The following is a 26354-nucleotide window of genomic DNA, read 5'->3' as shown; positions in this document are numbered from 1 at the left end:
AAGTGCATAGGTGTGCTGGGCAGATCTGATCACCTATTGTAGCATGTGTTTAGGATGGGAAGAGTTCATCAACTATAGAGTCATCTGTGCAAGGCTGTGTCTGACTACTCACCAACATGTCAGCCTGTGTCACTATGTGGTACTGTGTATGACTGGTCACCTATAGATCTACCTGTGGATGCTGGGCAGATCTCATCACCTATAGAAACCTATACAGGTGCTCTATGACTAGTCTGTTGTAGATCAACACGTGGAGCTTTGAAGACCTCATCTCCTATAGATCTAACCCTGTAGTCTTTGCATGACTGATCAATCACCTATGGATAGATCTGTGTGGCTGTGCAGAAAGAATCAATCACTCAACAAGCTGTGCATGAACGGTCAGCTCTGGATCTACTAGTGAGGGCTGTGCTGAGCGCATCACCTATAGATGGTCTGAATGACTGGCCGCCTGTGGGTTATATTGTGTTGGATGTGTAAAAGTCGTCAACTACAAGACTAGCTATGTATTAATGGTCAGCTCTGGATCTACTAGTGAGGGCTGGGCTGAGCACATCACCTTTAGATTTTACCCTATGATGTCGGCCTGACTGATCACTTGTGGGATATATTTGTATAAGCTATGGAGAAATCATCAACTAAAAGCCTAGCTGTGCATGAAAGGTCACCTCTGGATCTACTACTGAGGGCTCTGCTTTTAAGTGCATCACCTATAGATTTTACCCTATTATGTCTGTATGACTTGTCACATGTGGGATATATTTGTGTATACTGTGCAGAAATTGTCAGTTACAGAATTGGCTGTGTGAAGCTGTGTATGAACATTCAGCTATGGATCCACCTCTGGATGCTGAGCATATTTTTCACCTATAGACACCTGTGAGGGCACTCTATGGCTAGTCTGTTGTAGCTCAACCTGTGAAGCTCTCCAGAACTCATAACCTATAGATCTAACCCTTTAGTTGTTGCATTTTGATCGATCACCTATGGATATATCTGTGTGGCTGTGCAGAATTCATCAACTACAGAACTAGCTGTGTGAAACTGGGTATGAACGGTCAGCTTTGGACCTACTAGTGATGGCAGATCTGCTTATTGCCTATAGATTTTACTCTACAGTGTCTGTATGACTGGTCACCTTTAGAATATATTTGTGTATAATGTGTAGAAATCGTCAACTACAGAACTAGCTGTGTATGAGGGGTCAGCTCTGGATATGCCAGTAAGGGCTGGGTGGAGCACATCACCTATCGATTTTACCCTATAGTGTCTGAATGACTGGTCATCTGTGGGATATGTTTGTGTATGCTGTGCAGAACTCATCATATACAGAAGAAGCTGAATGAAGCTGTGTAGGATCTATCAGACCAGAATCCTCCAGTGGAGACTATACTAATACTTCTATGTCTGTGAGCGCTGTTGACTGGTCATATATGGATATACCTCTGTAGGGTGTGTGGCACTCACCCCTAAAAATCTACCTGTATCTGATTTGTATGACTAGACACTAATGAATATACCTGTCTATGATGTGCAGAACCTGATGCCCTATGGCTCTAGCCATGTGTGCTTTCTATAACTGGTCATATATGTATACAACTGTGTAGGATGTGCAGCACTTATCCATACAGGTCTATCTATGTGTGTTTTGTATGACTGGCCATCTATGAATATACCTGTGTTTGCTGTGCAGAATATGTGCATACAGACTATCTGTGTGTACTTTTTGTCACTGGTCACAAATCGATATATATGTGTAGGTTGGGCAGAACATGTCCCCTACAGGTCTAGCGATGGGCAGCTGTGTCTGATTTGGTAAGCTAAGGATCTAGAAATGGGGGCCCTGCAGAACTCTACACTTTTTAGAACTCATCACTTATAGATCTCCTTGCACTGGAGTGTGTCAAACTCATCACCTATAAATGTATCTGTGTGCATCTGTGCAGAATTCACCAGATAAAGCCCTATTTCCTTTGGAGGTATGGTGTTTAGAACTTATCCTGTATAGCTACACCACTGTGGGACTACACATAGCTCATCACCTACAGATTCACGAGTGTGTGGCTGTGCAAAATTTATAGCATATAGTCGGACAAATACGAAGCTGCACAGAGTGCTTCACCGATATTCCTACCGTTTTTGAGAGCTCATCATCTATAGATGTTCTTGTTTGAGGCTGTGCAGAGCAGTCACTTACAGATGATCTTGTATGAGACATTGGGGATACGATCATCTATAGATGATCTTGTGTGGAGCTGTGCAAAGCTCATCACCTGTAAATTATCATGTGGGGGCTATGCCAAGCTCCTTAGATTACTGTACTACCCTTTTTTGGGTATAGCCAAAACGCAGATGGCAAAGCTCCAGTCCCTTCAGAATGCAGCAGCAAGGCTGCTTCTGAACATTCGCAGGGGCTGTTTAATCTCAGCGCGCATTAAATCACTGCATTGGCTTCCAGTGCAGCAGCGTGTTGGTTTCAAGGCCTTGTGTCTAGTTCATAAGGCGCTCTATGGAGGTAGCGCTGACGCGATCTCCAAATATTTCACCCCCTATACCTCCACACGCCTTCTAAGATCTACAAATCTAGGTCTACTTAAAGCAACTAGGGTTAAGCGGGTCAGATGGGGAGGTAGGACACTTTCCAACAGGGCAGCGCATCTCTGGAATAGACTACCTCTGGCCATGATCTTGTGAGGGGCTGTGCAGAGTTCATCATCCATAGATGATCTTGTGTGGGTGAGAGTTCATCATCCATAGATGATCTTGTGTGGGGCTGATCAAAGTTCATCATCCATATTTGACCTTGTGTGGGTGAGAGTTCCTTATCTATAGATAATCTTGTGTGGAATTCTTTAGAGACGGTCACTTACCGATCACCTTGAGTGGGGCTGTGCAGAGTTCATTTTCCATAGATTACCTCGAGTGGGGCTGTGCTGAGTTCATTGTCCATAGATGACCTCGAGTGGGGCTGTGCTGAGTTCATCATTGATAGATGGAATTGTGTAGAGCCTGTCACTTACAGGGGATTTTGTGTGGAGCTGTTCAGAGTTCATCATCCATTGATAATCTTGTGTTGGGCTGCGCAGAGTTCATTTTCAATAGAGGATCTTGTATGGGGCTCTGCAGAGCTTATCATCCATAGATGATCTTGTGGGGATGCACAGTGTTCATCATCCATAGATGATTTTGTGTGGTTCTGTGTAGAGCCCATCACTTACATATGACCTTGTGTTGGGCTGTGCAGAGTTTATCATCCATAGACGTTCTTGTGTGGGGCTGCTCTGAGTTAATCATCAATAGATAATCGTGTGTGGAATAGTGCAGAGCCCCTCACTTACAGATGACCTTGTGTGGGACTGCACAGAGTTCATCATCCATAGATTCTAGCTTGCGTGAGGCTGTGCTGACCTATGCAACCATAGATAATCTTGTGTGGGTTGCGCAATGTTCATCATCCATTGTTGATCTTGTGTGGGGCTGCGAAAAGTTCATCATCCATAGATGATCTTGTGTGGGGTTGTAAAGAGCTCATCATTCAAAGATGATCTTGTGTGGGGCTGTGCAGAGTTCATCATCCATAGATGATCTTTTGTGGAGCTGTGTAGAGCTGGTCACTTAAAGATGACCTTGTGAGGGACTGTGCAGAGCTCATCATTAATAGATGATCTTGTGTGGAGCGGAGCTCAGATCATCATCTATACATAATCTTGTGTGGAATTGTGTAGAGCCTGTCTCTTACAGATGACCTTATGTGGGTCTGCACAGACTTCAGCATCTATAGATGATCTTGTGTGGGGTTACGTTGAGTTCATCTTCTAAAGATCTTGTGTGGGTCTGCACAGAGCTCATCATTCATAGATGATCTTGTGTGGGATTGCACTGAGTTCGTCATCTATAGATGATCCTGTGTGGGGCTGTAGAGAGCTCATCAATCTTAGCTGATCATGTGTGGGGTTGTGCTGAGTTCATCATCTATAGATAATCTTGTGTGGAGTTATGTAGATCCTGGCACTCACAGATGACCTTGTATGTGGGTGCGCAGAGTTCATCATCCATAGATGATCTTGTGTGGGGCAGAGCAGAGTTCATCATCCATAGATGATCTCTTGTGGTGTTGCACTGAGTTCATCGACTATAGATGATCTGTGTGGGGTTGCGCAGAGTTCATCATCCAAAGATGATCTTGTGTGGGGCTGTGCAGAGTTCATGATCCATAGATGATCTTGTGTGGGGTTGAGCTGAGTTTATAATCCATAGATGATCTTGTGTGGGGCTGTGTAGAGTTCATCATCCTTATATGATCTTGTGTGGGGCTGTGCAGAGGTCATTATACATAGATGATTTTGTGTGGGGCTGTGAAGAGCTCATCATCCATAGATGATCTTGTGTGGGGTTGAGCTGAGTTTATAATCCATAGATGATCTTGTGTGGGGCTGTGTAGAGTTCATCATCCTTATATGATCTTGTGTGGGGCTGTGCAGAGGTCATTATCCATAGATGATTTTGTGTCAGGTTGCACAGAGTACATCATCCATAGATGATCCTTTGTGGGGCTGTGGAGAGCTCATCATCCCCAGACGATCTTGTGCGTGGCTGAGTATAGTTCTTCATCCACAAATGATCTTGTGTGGTGCTGTTTAGAGCTGGTCACTTACAGATGACCTTGTGTGTGTGGCTGTGCAGAACTCATCATCATCCATAGATGAACTTGTGTTGTTTTGCGCAAAGTTCATCACCCATAGATGATCTTGTGAGGGGCTGGAAAGAGCTCATCATCCAAGGATGATCTTGTGTGGGGCTGTGCAGCATTCATCATCCATAGATGATCTTGTTTGGGGCTGTGTAGGCCGGTCACTTACAGATGACCTTGAGAAGGGCTGTGCAGAGCTCATCATCCATAGATGATCTTGTGTGGAGCTGGCCTGAGATAATCATCTATACATAAGCTTGTGGTGTGTAATTGTGTAGAGCACCACTCTTACAAATAACATTTGCACAGAGTTCCGCATCTATAGATGATCTTTCGTGGGGTTGCGCTGAGTTCATCTTATATAGATGATCTTGTGTGGGGCTGAGCAGAGTTCATGATCCATGGATGATCTTTTGTGGGGCTGTGCAGTGTTGATCTCCCATAGATGATCTTGTGTGTAGTTGAGCTGGGTTTATAATCTAAAGATGAGCTTATGTGGGGCTGCACAGAGTCCATCATCCATAGATAATCTTGTGTGGAATTGTGTAGAGTCTGTCACTCAAAGATGACCTTGTGTGTGGCTGAGGAGAGATCATCATAAACAGATGATCTCTTGTGGGGTTGCACTGAGTTCATCGTCTATATAAGATCTGTGTGGGGTTGCGCAGAGTTCATCATCCATAGATGATCTTGTGTGGGGCTGTGCAGAGTTCATCATCCATAGATGATCTTGTGTGGGGTTGAGCTGAATTTATAATCTTTAGATAATCTTGTGTGGGGCTGTGCAGAGGTCATCATCCATAGATGATTTTGGGTGGGGCTTTGTAGAGTTCATCATCATTAGATGATCTTGTGTGGGCTTGAGCTGAGTTTATAATCTAACGATGATCTTGTGTGGGGTTGTGTAGAGCCAGTCACTTACAGATGACCTTGTGAAGGGCTGTGCAGAGCTCATCCATAGATGATCTTGTGTGGAGCTGGCCTGAGATAATCATCTATACATAATCTTGTGGTCTGTAATTGTGTAGAGCCCCACTCTTACAAATAACATTTTGTGGGGCTGCACAGAGTTCCGCATCTATAGATGATCTTTCGTGGGGTTGCGCTGAGTTCATCTTATATAGATGATCTTTTGTGGGGCTGAGCAGAGTTCATGATCCATAGATGATCTTGTGTGGGGCTGTGCAGTGTTGATCATCCATAGATGATGATATGTGTGGTTGAGCTGAGTTTATAATCTAAGGATGATCTTATGTGGGGCTGCACAGAGCCCATCATCCATAGATAATCTTGTGTGGCATTGTGTAGAGTCTGTCACTCACAGATGACCTTGGGTGTGGCTGAGGAGAGATCATCATAAACAGATGATCTCTTGTGGGGTTGCACTGAGTTCATCATCTATATATGATCTGTTTGGGGTTGCGCAGAGTTCATCATCCATAGATGATCTTGTGTGGGGCTGTGCAGAGTTCATCATCATTAGATGATCTTGTGTGGGGTTGAGCTGAGTTCATAAATCTAAAACGCTGTTTAATACAGTTAAATATCTAGCAGGGGCTCAAACTACTGCTCCTATGCGACCTTTAAACATGAAGCAATGCCAGGACTTAGCTCAATTTTTCTCTGATAAAGTTGACAAGTTGATTACCGAAATAGATAATAACACCTTGATTACTGCCCCAAAAGAAGACTGGGAATATATTCCATCCATAAATCAGACCCTCCATAAATGGCCTCCTATTACAACGGATGCTCTCATTTCAATTATGAAGACGATAAGATCTGGCTCACCACAGGATCCCATTCCCATCAAGATAATAAAGTCACTTGACACGCCTGCCCTTAAAATCATTGCAGACACCCTAAATTCATCTTTAGAGCTTCTACAGTGCCAAAGATATGGAAACATGCTATAGTGACACCATTGTTAAAAAAAACTACAGCTGATCGGGATAAATTGGCCAATTACAGGCCTATTTCACTCCTTCCTGCTTTTTCCAAATGCTTGGAAAGGCATGTGCATTCAGCCCTGACACTTTTTTCCGAAGAAAATGCCTTACTCCACCCCCACCCAGTCAGGTTTTCGAGCAGGTTTTTCCACAGAAACTGCCCTATTGGGCGTTTCTGAAGTCATGAGGAAACTCCTCGACGATGGTCAAACGGTTGCGCTTATTTTACTTGACTTAAGCGCAGCCTTTGACACTGTATCGCATATAAGACTGATCGCTCTATTGGAAAAAAATGGAATAGGTGGAAATGCACTGAAATGGATTAGATCTTTTCTGAGCAACCGGACCTTTCAAATATCATCGGCAGCGGCATGTTCTGGAACTTTCAATTCCCCTCATGGAGTACCGCAGGGCTCCATCCTTAGCCCGCTCTTTTTCAATTTATATCTCAGACCCCTAGCGGATCTAGTGGAAAAGGCGGGTCTAACCTTCATGCCGTATGCCGACGATTCTCAGATTGTGTTTTCACTATCTAAAACCCAAACTTCTTCTACATCTCTCCTTAAAACTGGCCTGCTATCCATTTTCAACTGGATGTCAACTAACCAGTTGAAATTAAATGGAGATAAGACGGAGATTCTCCTTCTGGGCAAGCAACCAGAGCTTTGGAACTCATTACATTGGCCTGCCCATATGGGAAATATCCCGACACCGGTGCCGCAGGCTAGAAATCTGGGTGTAATCCTGGACAACACATTGTCCATGAAACAGCAAGCCAATAAAGTAGTGAGCCTCTGCTTTACCATCTTGAGATGGCTCAAGAAGATCCTTTGGATGCTGCCTAGCCCTATGCAGAAAACGGTGGTCAATGCCTTAATTACATATCGGCTTGACTACGGGAACATACTGTATTTAGGTGCAAATAAATCTGTCACCAAAAGACTGCAGCTAGTACAAAATGCGGCTGCTCGTCTTCTTTGTGGCATACCAAAAAACAGCAGTGTGTCACCTTACCTGCGTGAACTGCACTGGTTGAGGGTGGAGAACGGCATTAAGTTTAAAGCCCTAAACTATATGTTTAAAATCAAAGCAGGCACCTCTCCTAAATATCTGCAGGCGCTAGCTTCCCCCTACATCCCAAATAGAAATTTACGTTCTAAAGCTGCAAAAAAATTCTGTGTCCCCAGATTTAGGCTGGCCAGGATGGGAGGCAAATCCTTTTCCCATCTGGGTCCCTTCATTTGGAATTCACTCCCAATTCACATACGCAAAGAGGAAAACCCTCTCAGATTTCGAAAGGCGATAAAAACCTGGTTATTTAACCAGTAATCTGATCACTTACGTTGTCTACACTTTCTACCAGGCTGTGTGTTAGGCGCCGGGAAACCCTTTTTGGGTAGCTGTTGCGCCATATAAGTTGATAAAATAAAAATAAAAAATAATAATCTATCGATAATCTTGTGTGGGGCTGTGCAGAGGTCATAATCCATAGACAATCCTTTGTGGGGCTGTGGATAGCTCATCATCCATAGACGATCTTGTACAGGGCTCAGTATAGTTCTTTATCCATAAATTATCTTGTGTGGGACTGTTTAGAGCCGGTCACCTACAGATGACCTTGTGTGGGGCTGTGCAGAGCTCATCATCCATAGATGATCTTGTGTGGGGCTGCGCTGAGGTCATCATCCAATGAAGAACTTGTGTAGTGTTGTGCAGAGTTCATCATCCATAGATGATCTTGTGTGGGGCTGTGTAGAGTTCATCATCCTTAGATGATCATGTGAGGGGTTTAGCTGAATTTATAATCTATCGATGATTTTGTGTGGGGCTGTGCAGAGGTCATCATCCATAGATGATCTTGTGTCGGGTTGTGCAGAGTACATCATCCATAGATGATCCTTTGTGGGGCTGTGGAGAGCTCATCGTCCCCAGACGATCTTGTGCGGGGCTGGATATAGTTCTTCATCCACAAAAGATCTTGTGTGGGGCTGTTTAGAGATGGTCACTTACAGATGACCTTGTGTGTGTGGCTGTGCAGAACTCATCATCATCCATAGATGAACTTGTGTGGTTTTGCGCAGAGTTCATCACCCATAGATGATCTTGTGTGGGGCTGGAAAGAGCTCATCATCCATGGATGATCTTGCGTTTGGCTGTGCAGCATTCATCATCCATAGATGATCTTGTGTGGGGTTGAGCTGAGTTTATAATCTAACGATGATCTTGTGTGGGGCTGTGTAGAGCCGGTCACTTACAGATGACCTTGTGAAGGGCTGTGCAGAGCTCATCCATAGATGATCTTGTGTGGAGCTGGCCTGAGATAATCATCTATACATAATCTTGTGGTGTGTAATTGTGTAGAGCCCCACTCTTACAAATAACATTTTGTGGGGCTGCACAGAGTTCCACATCTATAGATGATCTTTCGTGGGGTTGCGCTGAGTACATCTTATGTAGATGATCTTGTGTGGGGCTGAGCAGAGTTCATGATCCATAGATGATCTTTTGTGGGGCTGTGCATAGTTGATCATCCATAGATAATCTTGTGTGTGGTTGAGCTGAGTTTATAATCTAAAGATGATCTTATGTGGGGCTGCACAGAGTCCATCATCCATAGATAATCTTTTGTGGAATTGTGTAGAGTCTGTCACTCACAGATGACCTTGTGTGTGGCTGAGGAAAGATCATCACAAACAGATGATCTCTTGAGGGGTTACACTGAGTTCATTATGTATATATGATCTGTGTGGGGTTGCGCAGAGTTCATCATCCATAGATGATCTTGTGTGGGGCTGTGCAGAGTTCATCATCCATAGATGAACTTGTGTGGGGTTGAGCTGAGTTTATAATCTTTAGATAATCTTGTGTCGGGCTGTGAAGAGGTCATTATCCATAGATAATCTTGTGTGGGGCTGTGTAGAGTTCATCATCATTAGATGATCTTGTGTGGGGTTGAGCTGAGTTTATAATCTATTGATGATCTTGTGTGGGACTGTGCGGAGGTCATCATCCATAGATGATCTTGTGTCAGGTTGTGCAGCGTACATCAAACATAGATGATCCTTTGTGGGGCTGTGGATAGCTCATCATCCATAGACGATCTTGTGCGGAGCTCAGTATAGTTCTTTATCCATAAATGATCTTGTGTGGGGCTGTGTAGAGCCGGTCACTTACAGATGACCTTGTGAAGGGCTGTGCAGAGCTCATCCATAGATGATCTTGTGTGGAGCTGGCCTGAGATAATCATCTATACATAATCTTGTGGTGTGTAATTGTGTAGAGCCCCACTCTTACAAATAACATTTTGTGGGGCTGCACAGAGTTCCGCATCTATAGATGATCTTTCGTGGGGTTGCGCTGAGTTCATCTTATATAGATGATCTTGTGTGGGGCTGAGCAGAGTTCATGATCCCTAGATGATCTTGTGTGGGGCTGTGCAGTGTTGATCATCCATAGATGATCTTGTGAGTGGTTGAGCTGAGTTTTTAATCTAAAGATGATCTTATGTGGGGCTGCACAGAGTGCATCATCCATAGATAATCTTGTGTGGAATTGTGTAGAGTCTGTCACTCACAGATGACCTTGTGTGTGGCTGAGGAGAGATCATCATAAACAGATGATCTCTTGTGGGGTTGCACTGAGTTCATCGTCTATATATGATCTGTGTGGGGTTGCGCAGAGTTCATCATCCATAGAGGATCTTGTGTGGGGTTGAGCTGAGTTTATAATCTTTAGATGATCTTGTGTGGGGCTGTGCAGAGGTCATCATCCATAGATGATCTTGTGTGGGGCTGTGTAGAGTTCATCATCATTAGATGATCTTGTATGGGGTTGAGCTGAGTTTATAATCTATCGATGATCTTGTGTGGGGCTGTGCAGAGGTCATAATCCATAGATGATCTTGTGTCGGGTTGTGCAGAGTACATCATCCAGAGATGATCCTTTGTGGGGCTGTGGATAGCTCATCATCCATAGACGATCTAGTGCGGGGCTCAGAATAGTTCTTTATCCATAAATGATCTTGTGTGGGACTGCTTAGAGCCGGTCACTTACAGATGACCTTGTGTGGGGCTGTGCAGAGCTCATCATCCATAGATGATCTCGTGTGGGGCTGCGCAGAGGTCATCATCCAATGAAGAACTTGTGTGGTGTTGTGCAGAGTTCATCATCCATAGATGATATTGTGTGGGGCTGTGAAGAGCTCATCATCCAAGGATGATCTTGTGTGGGGCTGTGCAGCACTCATCATCCTTAGATGATCTTGTGTGGGGTTGAGCTGAATTCATAATCTATCGATTTTATGTGGGGCTGTGCAGAGGTCATCATCCATAGATGATCTTGTGTCGGGTTGTGCAGAGTACATCATCCATAGATGATCTTTTGTGGGGGTGTGGAGAGATCATCATCCATAGACTATCTTGTGCGGGGCTCAGTATAGTTCTTCCTCCATAAATGATCTAGTTTGGGGCTGTTTAGAGCTGGTCACTTACAGATGACCTTGTGTGGGGCTGTGCAGAGCTCATCATCCATAGATGATCTTGTGTGGGGCTGCGCAGAGGTCATCATCCAATGATGAACTTGTGTGGTGTTGTGCATAGTTCATCATCCATAGATGATCTTGTGAGGGGCTGTGAAGGGCTCATCATCCAAGGATGATCTTGTATGGGGCTGTGCAGCGCTCATCATCCATAGATGATCTTGTGTGGGGCTGTGTAGAGCCGGTCACTTACAGATGACCTGGTGAGGGGCTGTGCAGAGCTCAGCATCCATAGATGATCTTGTGTGGAGCTGCACTGAGATAATCATCTATACATAATCTTGTGTCTACTTGTGTAGAGTCCGACTATTACAAACAACCTTATGTGGGGCTGCACAGAGTTCTATAGATGATCTATTGTGGGGTTGCGCTGAGTTCATCTTATATAGATGATCTTGTGTGGGTTTGAGCAGAGTTCATGATCCATAGATGATCTTGTGTGGGGCTGTGCAGGCCCTCGTCACCAGCCGACTAGACTACGGAAACACCCTTTACGCCGGAACCACAGCCAAGCTACAGAAAAGACTCCAACGCATCCAGAACGCCTCCGCCCGACTCATCCTGGACATCCCCCGATGCAACCACATCTCCGGCCACCTGAGGGACCTGCACTGGCTCCCCGTCAACAAGAGGATCACGTTCAGGCTCCTCACCCACGCACACAAGTCTCTCCACGACCTGGGCCCCAAGTACCTCAACGACCGCCTGCTCTTTCACACACCGACCCGCCAGCTACGGTCTGCTAGCCTCGCCCTCGCCGCCGTACCACACATCGGAAGAGCCACCGCCAGAGGCAGATCCTTCTCCTACCTGGCGGCCAAGACATGGAACTTCCTCCCCATCCACCTACGGCTGACCCAGGACCACCTCTCATTCAGGAAGCAACTGAAGACCTGGCTGTTCGAGCAGTAGCGAACCCCTTCCCCAAGCGCCTTGAGACCCTCCCGGGTGAGTAGCGCGCTATACAAGTGTCATGATTGATTGATTGATTGATTGATCATCCATAGATGTTCTTGTGTGGGGTTGAGCTGAGTTTATAATCTAAAGATGATCGTGTTTAGGGCTGCACAGAGCTCACCATTCATAGATGATCTTGCACTGAGTTCATCATCTATAGATGATCTTGTGTTAAACTGCGCAATGTTCATCATCAATAGAAGATCTTGTGGGGGGGCTGCCCAGAGTTCATCATCCATAGATGACCTTGTGTGGGGCTACACTGAGTACATCATCAACAGATAATCTTTTGTGGAATTGTATATAGCCCTTCACTTACAGATGACCTTATGTGGGGCTCTGCAGAGTTAATCATCCAATGATGATCTTGTGTGGAGCTGTGCAGAGTGGATCACTCGTAGATGATCTTCTCTTGGGCTGTATAGAGCTGAACATCTATAGATGATCTTCTGTGGGTCTTTGTAGAGCCCATCTCCCACAGAGACACTGGTGTAGACTGCACAGTACATACCCCTAGTCTCAGCCTCGGGAAAGGGGTGCATTCACTAAGTCTCAGTGGTGGTCACATTCTGTGTCCTTAATGTGTTTCTGCGGCTTACCTGACTGACACTGTGACACTCTGCCCACTGGCGCTCCGTCCAACTAAGTGAGTGACCCTTCTTGGATGTTGTTGTTCACCTTGTTAATAATACACGGCACAGTCACATATGAGTGGTAAGTAGACTTTTCCATAGATGAGCTTAAAGGTTCCCCTAGATGACGTCTCCACATTTGTTAGAGCACTTCCTGGTTTTCGTCCTTGTCTCCCAAGTATCTTCCCACCTGTGGTCATGCCCCAAACATCTCTGACCAGGAGGTGGAATCACCAGAGCCGGTCAAGACTCCACTACATGAAAGTCCACAAGGAGAATGTCCACTGTCAATTTGCAGAGAACCTAAAACAATTCCCTCTACTAGAGCCTGGATGAAGGAAACTATAAAAGCCAGAAATTATTGAAAAATAGTGTGTGTTCTCAGATGAGTCTGAAAACTGCTCAGGAAAGGCAAAGTGTGCTGCCTGAAGTCCACGTGTATCACTGAGTAAAGTAACTTTGTCGCACCTGTGCTTCATGTGCCAGCCATAAAATCAAGGGGTGAGTCGGTGTGAGCAGAAGCTGGTGCCAAGGTGCCCAGATGAGCCAACATCTACTCCATGGAGCTGTAAAACCCGGTTCACAATCAAGCTGGTCACAGCTTCCCCTTCAGGGCCCTTTTGTGGAACAACTCTGTGGCCCTCGTTACAGGGGCCAGTTCAGAGCCTCATTTTTGCCCATCGCAGAAAGACCATTAATGGGTAGCCTGCTAACTCTGAAACACTTATCAAGGGGGATATGTGTTGCAGTTAGTGGCTACACACCAATTCTTGCACGTTTTCTTTTGGAGTTTCACACAGGGATGTTTGCTCTTTCAGCCCCCGAACTATCCTTGTGAAAGCCAAAATCGTGTAATTCTGGTGGGTCTCTTGTAAACGAGACCTGGCTCTGTTCTATGGGATGCAGGGAAAGGAATTTTTCTTTAAAGTGAATAAAAAAGATCTCCAATTTCTTGGCCCGATAATGCAAGATATGTAAGTGCTACACCTGGGTAAAGGCTCTGGGCAAACCCCCATCACTGCAGTACCCCTGGGGGACCATGTAATTCTGTCCTCAGCTAGGGCCTGGTTCAGAGCAGCAAAGGACACACCGGGCTATATACAGAGCCCATGGCAAACAGGGCACTCACTGCCATTCCCCTCCTCTGTCCTCTCCCCACATGAATCACAAACAGGTCCAAGCCTGTAATGGCTGTGCCCAGGGCTGTGTAAACCCCCCCCCCCTTCCCCACAGCCCCTCCATCACCTAGAGACAGCCAGAGGTCCTGGCCTGGGTTTATGAACCCTCCTGCCCCTGCCATCCTCAACTCTATACTGAAACATCCGCAGGGTTAGGGCGGTGCATGGGGGGCTGTACGCCCCCTCCCTCCTCATCCACAATGACAGCAAGGAGGACACTCTCTGCCCCTCCTGCCCAGCCCTCCACCCCTGACTCCAGGACCCCCCTGTTGAGACTTTCCAGCTGCTGAGAGCAAGCAGAAGAAATTGGTGGAATTGCCATTCTGGGGACAAAACTCAACACCAAATTCTTCTGAACTCAGAATGAGCACCTGAAGTCAGTTAGCTGTAAATATTATGTAAGGTGAAATCATAGAACGAATGGAAGCAAGAAAGGAAAATAAAAAAAAACACTAAATAAGGCATTGTGTGTGGGGTTGAAATGAGGGGTAAGAGGAGGGTAGATCCCATACCAGAGAAACATCACCAGCCTGAAAAATTGAACAGACAGCAGTGATCTAGAATGAGCTGTAAGTCTGCTCGGAAAAACCCTCTATTTTAAAAAAAGAAGCATATTGAATATTGCTGTTGGATTTTGGAAAATACATACACTGCATTATGCAAAACTATCATGTCTGAATGCACTGTGCAAACCATGAATAGATACATCTATTAATGCTTAGAAGGCACTGTGGGAGCTCAGCACTTCTGCATATGTCACTTACGTTTGGTTTCTTTCCTTTTTCAGCTCACTCCTTGAAGTGCTATGTGTGTGCTTCTCCCACTGAGAGCTGCGACACGCAGCGCACCTGTCCAGCGGGGATGGATAAGTACTGCGTGACAGTGTCCAGCACAGTAGGTAAGTGAGTTCCTTCCGGCACAACCTTATTGTGTTTATTTGCTGCAGCTAACAACTTGTGGGGGCAAAATGTTAATCCTGCTAAAAACTTGATGAAATGTATCCTGGGAATTATCTTAGAAGACAAACTCAACATGGCCGCACATGTGAGCGCAGTCGGCTCCTCCCACTCACTCATGCTACGCATCCTCAAACAAATCTTCTGATGTCACTCAAGTCAAAGAACCTTTTTGGTTATTCAAAACCATCAAGTGCAGTGCATAAAAAATATGTACTTTGTTCACTGTATAAAATGCATTTTTTTTAAGTTAAAAGGATGTTTATCTTACCCGAAAATGCTTCTCATTAACATTTACATGCTTGCTATTGATACAATCAGACATCCCATGTTTTCTCATTCATTCATTCCTTTCAATATAGTTCATAAAACTGTCCATTGTGGTAGATTGGGCCCGCAGATTCGTGTTACTATATTTCGTAATGCAGCATCAACAGTAATAGCTGTAACAGTCAAACGTGAAATAACGCATCCCACTATACTAATTTGAGTGCCCGGGCGCTTGTGATCTTCATTCTTTCTCACTTATGAGAACATTTAAACTAGAGATCTATGGATATACAGTACCATACTATTATTCTTCTACGCGCCATCTACATAACCATTTATACATTTGGAAAGTACTTTTTGAAGTCTTATTTTAGACTTAAGAATTAAGATTCTGTATCATCACTGTTGCTGCTGTGCATCCCGAAAAAACTGAGGGAACTAAGGAACTTATTTACCATCTACTATTACTGTCTTCAACCTTTGAAAAAGTTGTATACACGACGAAACACGTGTCGGCTGTCTGCATGCACGATATACACCTTGAGTTTACATGATTTTTTGCCTTTTGTACCTTCGATAAATATGTTTTGTATTGTATATATTACATGTGTAGGACTTGGCCCTTTTTGGCTAAAGTCCCTATCCTTTTTGCTTTCCCCCTAGACCTTTTTTTCTGACATGGTGTTGCCAACTTAGATGCTTTGAACGCTTTGCGACTGCTGACCAGTGTCAAAGTGCAAGTGCTCCCTGTATAAAGTGTAATGGTAATTGGTTATCCATGATTGGTATGTGTTCCTTACTAGTAAACTCCCTAGTAAAGTGCAATATGTGTGCCAGGGCTGGTAATGCAAATGCTACTAGTTGGCCTGCAGCACTATTTGTGCCAACCACACAAGTAGCCTTAAAAAGGGAACTCAGGCCTGCCATTGCAAGTACAATCACTTGCCATCCCTTACCCTTCCATTTCTGTGCACATCAGACACCCCTATGGTAGGTCTACGGTACCCTCTGGACAGGGTGTAGTGCATGTGAAAGGTAGGACATGTACTAAGGTGTGTGTCATTTCCTTACAGTGAAATAATCTCCATTTCGTTTTTTACTGATGAAATCAATCAATCAATCAATCAGTGACACTTATAAAGCGCGCTACATACCCGTGGGGTCTCAAGGCGCTGGGGGGGGGGGAGCCGCTACTGCTCGAACAGCCAGGTCTTCAGCTTCTTCCTGAAGGAGAGGTGGTCTTGGGTCAGGCGCAGGTCGGTCGGGAGGGAGTTCCAGGTCTTGGCGGCCAGGTGGGAGAAGGACCTTCCTCCTGTAGTCGCTCTTCGGATGCGGGGGACGGCGGCGAGGGCGTGGTTGGCTGATCGGAGGTGGCGTTTGGGAGCGTAGAAGTTGACTCGGCTGTTGAGGTAGCTCGGGCCTTGGTCGTGTAGGGCTTTGTGTGCGTGGGTGAGGAGGCGGAAGGTGATTCTTTTGTTGACGGGGAGCCAGTGAAGGTCTCGCAGATGTCCGGAGATGTGGCTGGTTCGTGGGATGTCGAGGATGAGTCTGGCTGAGGCGTTCTGGATCCGCTGGAGTCTCTTCTGGAGCTTGGCGGTGGTCCCGGCGTAGAGGGCGTTGCCGTAGTCCAGTCGGCTGGTGACGAGGGCCTGGGTGACGGTCTTCCTGGTCTTCTTGAAAGGCCTTCTTGCCCATAGGACAGAATGTAAGGCGGTGTAATATGTTTTCCAGCCTATCTTCCCCACGGCTAAGATGGAAAGGTGAAGTTTAGTATGCCTGAACTTACAGTGTAATAACACATCTTTTTATGAAGGTGGTTTTTGTATTATGTGTTCAGAAGCCACTCTTTTAGAAGTGGCTGAGTTTTTGTGGTCTGACTTTTCTGTGTGTCTCTGCCTGGCTGTGGATTGACTTTCCGGATTTGAAAGCAATAGGATCTGGGGAATGTCTTGACCCAGGGGGGGAGGTGAGGCAGCAACAGGCTGACCTGCATCTGGAGTGTAGGGGGAGGAGGAGCCCCTAAAGGTGAAGAGGCCCGGGTTGCTGCTATAAATCAATTGTCTCATCTCCTGCTGAGTGATTGAGAATCCAGACCCCCACTAATCAAAGGAAGAAAGGTGTCACTGGCAGGGAGGCTCCCAGAACAGGTTTGAACAGGGGTCGGTGTCCCCTGAAACACAAAAACTTCAAAGCCATTGACAGCTATAACTATGCTCCTGAACTTTGGAGAATGGCTTCATCAAGTGTGAACAGGACTGGAGTTACTTCATGGTCAAGAAGCCCTTTGCCAAGGAAGAAACAACTGAAGAGATTGAAGGATAGGACTGACCCGTGCTGTGTGTTCTGGGGCTGGCCTGCAGTTTGCTGTTTTAACCAAGGAAAGGCTAAAAGGACTTTACTGTGTGCTGTGTCCCCCTGCTTGAAGGACTTTGCTGTGTGCTGTGTCTTAAAATAACTTATCCCAATGGCCCGAAGTGACCTGGATCCCTGTTTGGAAACACAGGAACACAAATGTTTCCATGAGAGTCTCAGCGGCACTGTGTGTGCGTGCTTGTTGCAGTCTGAGACCCTCGCAAGGCGTGCCCTGTGATCGTGGGCACCTGGAGTCCAAGCAAGAATCAGAGACACGGTGTGCGTGTGCTTTGTGCAGCCTGAGACCTACATGAGGATCGGCCTGTGATCCGGGGCACCTGGAGTCCAAGCAAGGATCAGCAACGCAGTGTGCCTGTGCTTTGTGCAGCCTGAACCCCTTTGTGGGGATTGTCCAGTGATTATGTGCACGGGAATCCAAGTGAGTTTCATCGACGCTGTGTGCATGTGCGTTGTGCACCGTGAGACCTTTGTGAGTATTTGCCTTGTTATCGTATGCACCGGAATCCAATGTGAGTCTCATAAACGCTGTGTGCAGGTGCGTTGTGCACCTTGAGCCCTTCGTGAGGATTGGCCTTGTTATCGTGTGCACTGGAATCCAAGTGGGTCTCATCAATGCTGTGTGCTCCTGCGTTGTGCACCATGAGACCTTCGTGAGAATTTGCCTGGTTATCATGTGCACCAGAATCCAAGTGAGACTCATCGACGATGTGTGCGTGTGTGTTGTGCACCATGTGACCTTCGTGAGGATTTGCCTTGTTATCGTGTGCACCGGAATCAAAGTGAGTCTCATCGGCGCTGTGTGTGGGTGCCTTGTGCACCTTGAGACCTTCATAAGACCTTCATGCTGAAAGGCAGTCCTATTATTCCTGTTTTCCAGTAATTTAGAGGCAAGGGAATAACTTCTGCTGGTTTTTATATGTATTTTCAATTGTAAGCAGTGTGCGGTATACTTTTCTAGCAGTATAGAGGTCAGCTATTTGTGTTATACTTAAATGTGTGCATTTACTGAAACAACCTAAGAGCAGTTTGAAATCTGCTTTGAGGGTCAGAAGTGCTTTTAAACAGTGAATTTTGCCTAATTTCGACTTTGGTGTTTGAGGCACTTAAGAAGGAAAATCCTACAATAGTTTTGCATAATAGGAATCCCCAGTGTGTTCTCTTGATATCCTAGGAATGGGAAATCAGAAATGTATAAGGTATACCCTTATAAAAATGAGTTTTGAACGCCTGGGTAAAGTGACATTTCACATTTAAGTTTCCTCCTATTGCGGTACAGCATTGCTTAAATTCAACTTTGATGCTAGGAGTTCACAGTATGATTATTAGGCTTCATAAAGATTAAAAGACGAATTTAAAGCACTTATTTTTAATAATTTTTTTTCATGAAATTAATCTTTTTTTTTATGAAACCAACCATTTTGTTGATTCCACATATAAAAAGTAAGCTTCATTCCTTTTTGCCTTCAACATGTGTTCATTTATAACCCTAAGCACATACGCCTATCTTGAACCATGAAAAATCTGCACCACTTTTTAAAGGACAGTTATTATTTAACATCAAAACCACGGATGTGCTTATGTAAAACGGCATTAAGAAAGGAAATCCCTACTTTCAATTTTTCCCTGTTATCCAAAATAATGAAACTGATTTCTTTGTGACTTTTTAAAAGCATGCAAGCCTCTTTACCTGGTTGACACTGACTTAACATCCTAGTTGACTCAGCATTCCTTTCTCTCTGTGGCCTGCAGTCCACAACACCCATGTGCTATTTATGCAGCTGTTGTTTGACCGACAGGCGTCAAATTCTCACGCATTTGTCAGAAAACAAAATCGTTTTCTGTAGTTGCAATGCCCTGACAAAAGTGTAATCTACATTGGTTGTGTCAGACAGCTGCTTCTCAGTGAGACTGTGCTGTTGGAAAGCTTCTTTTTTTCTAGTGTCGAAATGTAAGCACGGTGACAGTTTATTTAAAAACTGAGGCATTTAAATGCAGTCAAATTTATCATTCTATAATGTGTATTTAGTTCAGCAGCAACCAAATTCACTCAGAGGATGTAGATGCCTTTTAATATCTAATACAATGTAGCTTAAGGAAAATGCTGTACCAATTTGTATTTCAGTCACAATTATTACAAAGTACGCAATTTCATTTTTGAGGCCTATTTTATTGCTATTGAAAGTGAATTCTAACTGTATCTTTAGTATTGTGGTAATTCACACACATGTATAGTGTCTTACTCTGTCAATTCAATAGTAACATGCAGCTATTTAGCATATGTTATATCATTAATTTTTTGATTTTTTATTTAATATTAATTAAATGACATTTTGCATAACAGAATGACGACAAAAAAACAAACAAACACATTGAGCTCATTCCAGACATTTACAGAAGGGGGTCATACACTCAGAACACACAATACAGTGCGCTTAAGGCTAGTCATTCTTACACAAAAAGAGCAATCGCTATTTACTCACACAAGTACCACCGATGTCTAACCACAAACCACATAGACCTTTAAACACACATTTAACCCACAAATCAACACTTAGGGCAGAAACAAAAGACAGCCCACAGACTGTACTTAAACCAAACCATTTGTAAATTCTAGTTGTAAGTCATATTTACAAGGAGAGCTTCTCAATAGTAGCCCAAAAGACTGCACAAAAAACAGCCCAAAAACTGTTCCATTTTGAAGAAGCCAAAATACACCAAATTCACTAGAGTTGGCTGGCAGAACACCAGAAATCGCTCTGCATGTCACCACTTATAAAAGTGCACAGAGTCTTAATCCTTTTTATGTACATATTTTAATTCCTTGGGGTACCTAGTCACCAAGGAAGAAATACGTTTTTTATACCTAAACCTATTTAGGTATCACCTCTAGGGGAGCAGGCTGATTCTGTTCACATCTCATTATGGTACCTCCAAAAAGCAACACATTCTTTGATGTGCGCTTGAAACAGGCATGCCAAAAATATTGCAGAATATACAATATTATATGCAAAGTTGCACTTAAGTAATGTGCTTTTCAATTTTATAAAAAGTAGAGAAAAGTCTCCTCATTACCTGCCTACACAAATTGCAATTCATATATTTCCATATTCCATATTATTGGCCTAAACAAAAACAAATCACATGTCGTCCACCTTTCCAAAGCACAAATCTCACAAAACTCCAAAACACAAATCTCCAAAGCACAAATCTCAAACCTCTCACTGCCAAGTTCTGAATGACCTAACAGTCATTTTTAGAGTACTCATGCCAAAAAGGTTCTCAGTCAGGAACGCTAAACATTTGGAGGATCAAACCAGGAAGACCAGAGATATACTGGGCTGCAGAGGCAGAGAATCTCGGTGCACAGGATACCTCCTTAGTAGATTCCTGTCCTGTCCCCCTCAGTAGATTCCTATCTCCTGTCAAGACCACTCCCTTGGATAGCCGCTTCTCTGATGAGGTCCACGTTGAGTGCCATTTGAAGAAAATAGAAAACTTCTCAGGGGTCTCACTGATACACCTGGTCCTTTTAAACCAACAAAGAAGAGATTGGCACAGAAGCTGTAATATAAAGAAAACATATTTATTGACCTCAGATGAGGGAGACTACGTCAAACAGTACCCTCAGAAAACTGTAGGAGGCATTCTCAGGAGTACCGAAAACAGGGGCCTTATATATGCTTAGGTTTACATAGTTTTATTAGGAAACAAGGGAACCCGAAGGTAAATCACTCAGGACCTTTGCCGTTAACTGTTTACAAAAAACAGTGGACCCCAGTATTTGAAAGATCAGGGTAAAAATAGGCATACACTAGATAGTTAGTATGTCCTTCGTCCAGCCGGACGGGAATTTATTTTAGAAAATTATACAAAATGAAATAGAATCTTAAGGTAATGTCAAGTGGGCACAACCTGTGACCCACAGGGAACAAGACAAAACAAACGATTTCAGGCAAGAGCGAACAAAGTCAGCATAAATCCAAGGGGAGGAGGTCCTGGCATGTACCATCATGCAAAATGACTAATATGGGTATACCAGATTTGCTTGCTCAACAAAGTGGGAGGAGATTTATTTCTCCTTACATCAGCAAGACTAGCCTGACAGTTATAACATAATAGCAGGCACATTCTACTAGCTAGGCCCCTCTGAGCATGTGCAAGGCTCTGGAAGAGGGAAATGGCACATGGCAATCACATGGCTAACTAAGATGGCTGCCAAGTACAAAATGGCTTTCAGCTCATGCTAACAGATCCCTGCAATCTTTAACTGGTGAGCTCCCCATTAATCCCCCATCTATGCTGTGCATAGGTCCCCTCATACAGTCTCCTGATGATGTTTAACAAGAAGGAATCAATGCCCAACCTAGATAGGGTGAGCTACAGTTTACATCTAGGGATCAGGTCAATTGCAGCCCGCAAGTCAACAAAAGTGACATAAACAAGGTCTTTAGAGATGGCAGATACTTCCATCTTATTAGGTTCAGGCGAAAGGCCTGATCAATCATGCAAACCTTTGGATGAGTGTAGGAAAGTGAGTTTCTGTTGCATTAATCCCCCACTTTTTGCCAAACTACTGATGCACTTTCACTTGATGTGCCCTGGGTCCCTGCCAATCAGGTTCCCAGGGCCTGTGTTCTTTCCCCACAACTAACCCATTAGGCATGTCTGGCCCTAGGTCAGCCCTTGGTAAATGGTATCACTGGTACCAGGGGCACTGTGACCATGGAAGACCTCTAACGGCTGCAGCACTAATCTACCTGCCCCGGCTCATCACATGTAAACCTAAAGCATCATTGCTATTGACGTCACGCCTAGTGACACAAACCTCTGGAAGGTTCTGAATCCAAACTATTCAACCACCTGATGGGCACCCTGCCTGGGAGGGAACTGTTTCTGTACTATACTGTGTATGACGGCAACAAAACAGCTTTACCAATGCCCAGGTTTCTAGGAATATAGCCATATCGAAGCCAGTCATGGAGGAACACAAACTGGACCTTGCCATTCCCCTCTTACACCAGATGTGTTCGACAAAGACATTTTTAGATGACCAATTCCCTCATCAGTGCCTCTCATGACATCGCCAGAGTCTATCGCCAACCCAGGTTGGGTGGGCTCTCTTGGAGTTGTGCTGATTGGTTGTTAAATAAGCACAATAACGTGTTCAGCTCAACGGACTCCAAATTGTGGTTAAGGTAGAAGTATCCAGACAGTCAGTAATCGCTGCAGTGTGGAGATAAGAGATAAACACTCCCCACCAGGGCCTTCAGACGACTCTGAATATCCTGTGGCAATTTTTCAATGTTATTTTAAAAACAAAAAAATGTCTTTTCATTGCACACTCTGATCTAAGGATAACCCTACAGGTGCTACAGTTGCTTGTGCTGTGCATATATAGCTATTGATTTGCTTACAACTTTAGTGCTGTTGGACAAAACTGCAAAAAATGTTGCTTTGTTCGCCCTAAGTTGGCAGGGTATGCTCAGACGTGAGTTCCTTGCTCACTTTGCCACTGGATTCAAGCAAGCCCTGCTGAAGACGGCTGTAATGCCAGAAACCGGTACTGGGAAGCTTGATTCCGGTCCAGGGAAGACATGGCTTGGCAGTTCGGGCTGAACTGTTCCCATGAGGCACAGGGTCAGACTGATTTGCATATGGCCATGTCTGAACTGGGGTGGCGGAGTGAGCTAAAGTACGTTGATGGATTAAACCCAGATCAGTTGACTGGGGGTGAGTGTTTGTATTGTCAACGCTCCGTCCATCATCCCCTTTGGTTTTTCTTTGTTCGCCCTAAGTTGGCAGGGTATTCTCAGACGTGAGTCCCTTGCTCACTTTGCCACTGGATTCAAGCAAGCCCGGCTGAAGACGGCTGTAATGCCAGAAACCGGTCCTGTGAAGCTTGATTTCGGTCCAGGGAAGACATGGCTTGGCAGTTCGGGCTGGACTGCTCCCATGAGGCACAGGGTCAGACTGATTTACATATGGCCATGTCTGAACTGGGGTGGCGGAGTGAGCTAAAGAACGGTGATGGATTAAACCCAGATCAGTTGAATGGGGGTGAGTGTTTGTATTGTCAACACTCCGTCCATCATCCCATTAGGTTTTTCTTTGTTCGCCCTAAGTTGGCAGGGTATGCTCAGACGTGAGTCCCTTGCTCACTTTGCCACTGGATTCAAGCAAGCCCGGCTGAAGACGGCTGCAAAGCCAGAAACCGGTCCTGGGAAGCTTGATTCCGGTCCAGGGAAGACATGGCTTGGCAGTTCGGGCTGGACTGTTCCCATGAGGCACAGGGTCAGACTGATTTGCATATGGCCATGTCTGAACTGGGGTGGCGGAGTGAGCTAAAGAACGGTGATGGATTAAACCCAGATCAGTTGACTGGGGTGAGTGTTTGTATTGTCAACGCTCCGTCCATCATCCCCTTTGGTTTTTAATTGTTCGCCCTAAGTTGGCAGGGTTTTCTCAGACGTGAGTCCCTTGCTCACTTTGCCACTGGATTCAAGCAAGCCCGGCTGAAGACGGCTGTAATGCCAGAAACCGGTCCTGTGAAGCTTGATTTCGGTCCAGGGAAGACATGGCTTGGCAGTTCGGGCTGGACTGCTCCCATGAGGCACAGGGTCAGACTGATTTACATATGGCCATGTCTGAACTGGGGTGGCGGAGTGAGCTAAAGAACGGTGATGGGTTAAACCCAGATCAGTTGACTGGGGGTGAGTGTTTGTATTGTCCAAACTCCGTCCATCATCCCCTTTGGTTTTTCTTTGTTCGCCCTAAGTTGGCATGGTATGCTCAGACGTGAGTCCCTTGCTCACTTTGCCACTGGATTCAAGCAAGCCCGGCTGAAGACGGCTGCAAAGCCAGAAACCGGTCCTGGGAAGCTTGATTCTGGTCCAGGGAAGACATGGCTTGGCAGTTCGGGCTGGACTGTTCCCATGAGGCACAGGGTCAGACTGATTTGCATATGGCCATGTCTGAACTGGGGTGGCGGAGTGAGCTAAAGAACGGTGATGGATTAAACCCAGATCAGTTGACTGGGGTGAGTGTTTGTATTGTCAACGCTCCGTCCATCATCCCCTTTGGTTTTTCTTTGTTCGCCCTAAGTTGGCAGGGTATGCTCAGACGTGAGTCCCTTGCTCACTTTGCCACTGGATTCAAGCAAGCCCTGCTGAAGACGGCTGTAATGCCAGAAACCGGTACTGGGAAGCTTGATTCCGGTCCGGGGAAGACATGGCTTGGCAGTTCGGGCTGAACTGTTCCCATGAGGCACAGGGTCAGACTGATTTGCATATGACCATGTCTGAACTGGGGTGGCGGAGTGAGCTAAAGTACGGTGATGGATTAAACCCAGATCAGTTGACTGGGGGTGAGTGTTTGTATTGTCAATGCTCCGTCCATCATCCCCTTTGGTTTTTCTTTGTTCGCCCTAAGTTGGCAGGGCATTCTCAGACGTGAGTCCCTTGCTCACTTTGCCACTGGATTCAAGCAAGCCCGGCTGAAGACGGCTGTAATGCCAGAAACCGGTCCTGTGAAGCTTGATTTCTGTCCAGGGAAGACATGGCTTGGCAGTTCGGGCTGGACTGCTCCCATGAGGCACAGGGTCAGACTGATTTACATATGGCCATGTCTGAGCTGGGGTGGCGGAGTGAGCTAAAGAACGGTGATGGATTAAACCCAGATCAGTTGACTGGGGTGAGTGTTTGTATTGTCAACGCTCTGTCCATCATCCCCTTTGGTTTTTCTTTGTTCGCCCTAAGTTGGCAGGGTATGCTCAGACGTGAGTCCCTTGCTCACTTTGCCACTGGATTCAAGCAAGCCTGGCTGAAGACAGCTGTAATGCCAAAAACCGGTCCTGGGAAGCTTGATTCCGGTCCAGGGAAGACATGGCTTGGCAGTTCGGGCTGGACTGTTCCCATGAGGCACAGAGTCAGACTGATTTGCATATGGCCATGTCTGAACTGGGGTGGCGGAGTGAGCTAAAGAACGGTGATAGATTAAACCCAGATCAGTTGACTGGGGGGAGTGTTTGTATCGTCAACGCTCCGTCCATCATCCCCTTTGGTTTTTCTTTGTTCGCCCTAAGTTGGCAGGGTATGCTCAGACGTGAGTCCCTTGATCACTTTGCCACTGGATTCAAGCAAGACCGGCTGAAGACGGCTGTAATGCCAGAACCCGGTCCTGGGAAGCTTGATTCCGGTCCAGGGAAGACATGGCTTGGCAGTTCGGGCTGAACGTTCCCATAAGGGACAGGGTCAGACTGATTTGCATATGGCCATGTCTGAACTGGGGTGGCGGAGTGAGCTAAAGAACGGTGAAGGATTAAACCCAGATCAGTTGACTGGGGTTGAGTGTTTGTATTGTCAATGCTCCGTCCATCATCCCCTTTGGTTTTTCTTTGTTCGCCCTAAGTTGGAAGGGTATGCTCAGACGTGAGTCCCTTGCTCACTTTGCCACTGTATTCAAGCAAGCCCGGCTAAAGACGGCTGTAATGCCAGAAACCGGTCCGGGGAAGCTTGATTCTGGTCCAGGGAAGACATGGCTTGGCAGTTCAGGCTGGGCTGTTCCCATGAGGCACAGGGTCAGACTGATTTGCATATGGCCATGTCTGAACTGGGATGGCGGAGTGAGCTAAAGAACGGTGATGGATTAAACCCAGATCAGTTGACTGGGGGTGAGTGTTTGTATTGTCAACGCTCCGTCCATCATCCCCTTTGGTTTTTCTTTGACATTGATAACGTGCCAAGACCGCTCCACTGTGGATCTGTTGCGAAGAAGTCACATTTGCTTAAAATGGGGAAACCTGACAAACAGCAGC

The 26354-nt window shown here is 45.5% G+C and overlaps 2 protein-coding genes across 2 annotated transcripts in view; both read left to right on the top strand.

The window, feature by feature from the left end:
- The window catches only part of LOC147718160 (uncharacterized), a 467639-nt gene that overhangs the window by 169646 nt on the left and 271639 nt on the right, over positions 1-26354 (top strand). The gene's annotated exons all lie outside the window — the stretch shown is intronic.
- LOC147718161 (ly-6/neurotoxin-like protein 1) overlaps positions 1-26354 on the top strand; it is a 48485-nt gene that overhangs the window by 482 nt on the left and 21649 nt on the right. The window contains exon 2 of the mRNA XM_086919233.1: positions 14731-14841. Coding sequence (XP_086775359.1) covers positions 14731-14841 — 111 coding nt within the window. The remainder of the gene's footprint in view (positions 1-14730; positions 14842-26354) is intronic.

This window comes from Lissotriton vulgaris, chromosome 4_2 (assembly GCF_964263255.1).
Source record: "Lissotriton vulgaris chromosome 4_2, aLisVul1.2, whole genome shotgun sequence".
NCBI lineage: Eukaryota > Metazoa > Chordata > Amphibia > Caudata > Salamandridae > Lissotriton > Lissotriton vulgaris.
The sequence above is the reverse complement of the archived record's forward strand: the minus strand, read 5'-3'. Positions and strand labels throughout refer to the sequence as shown.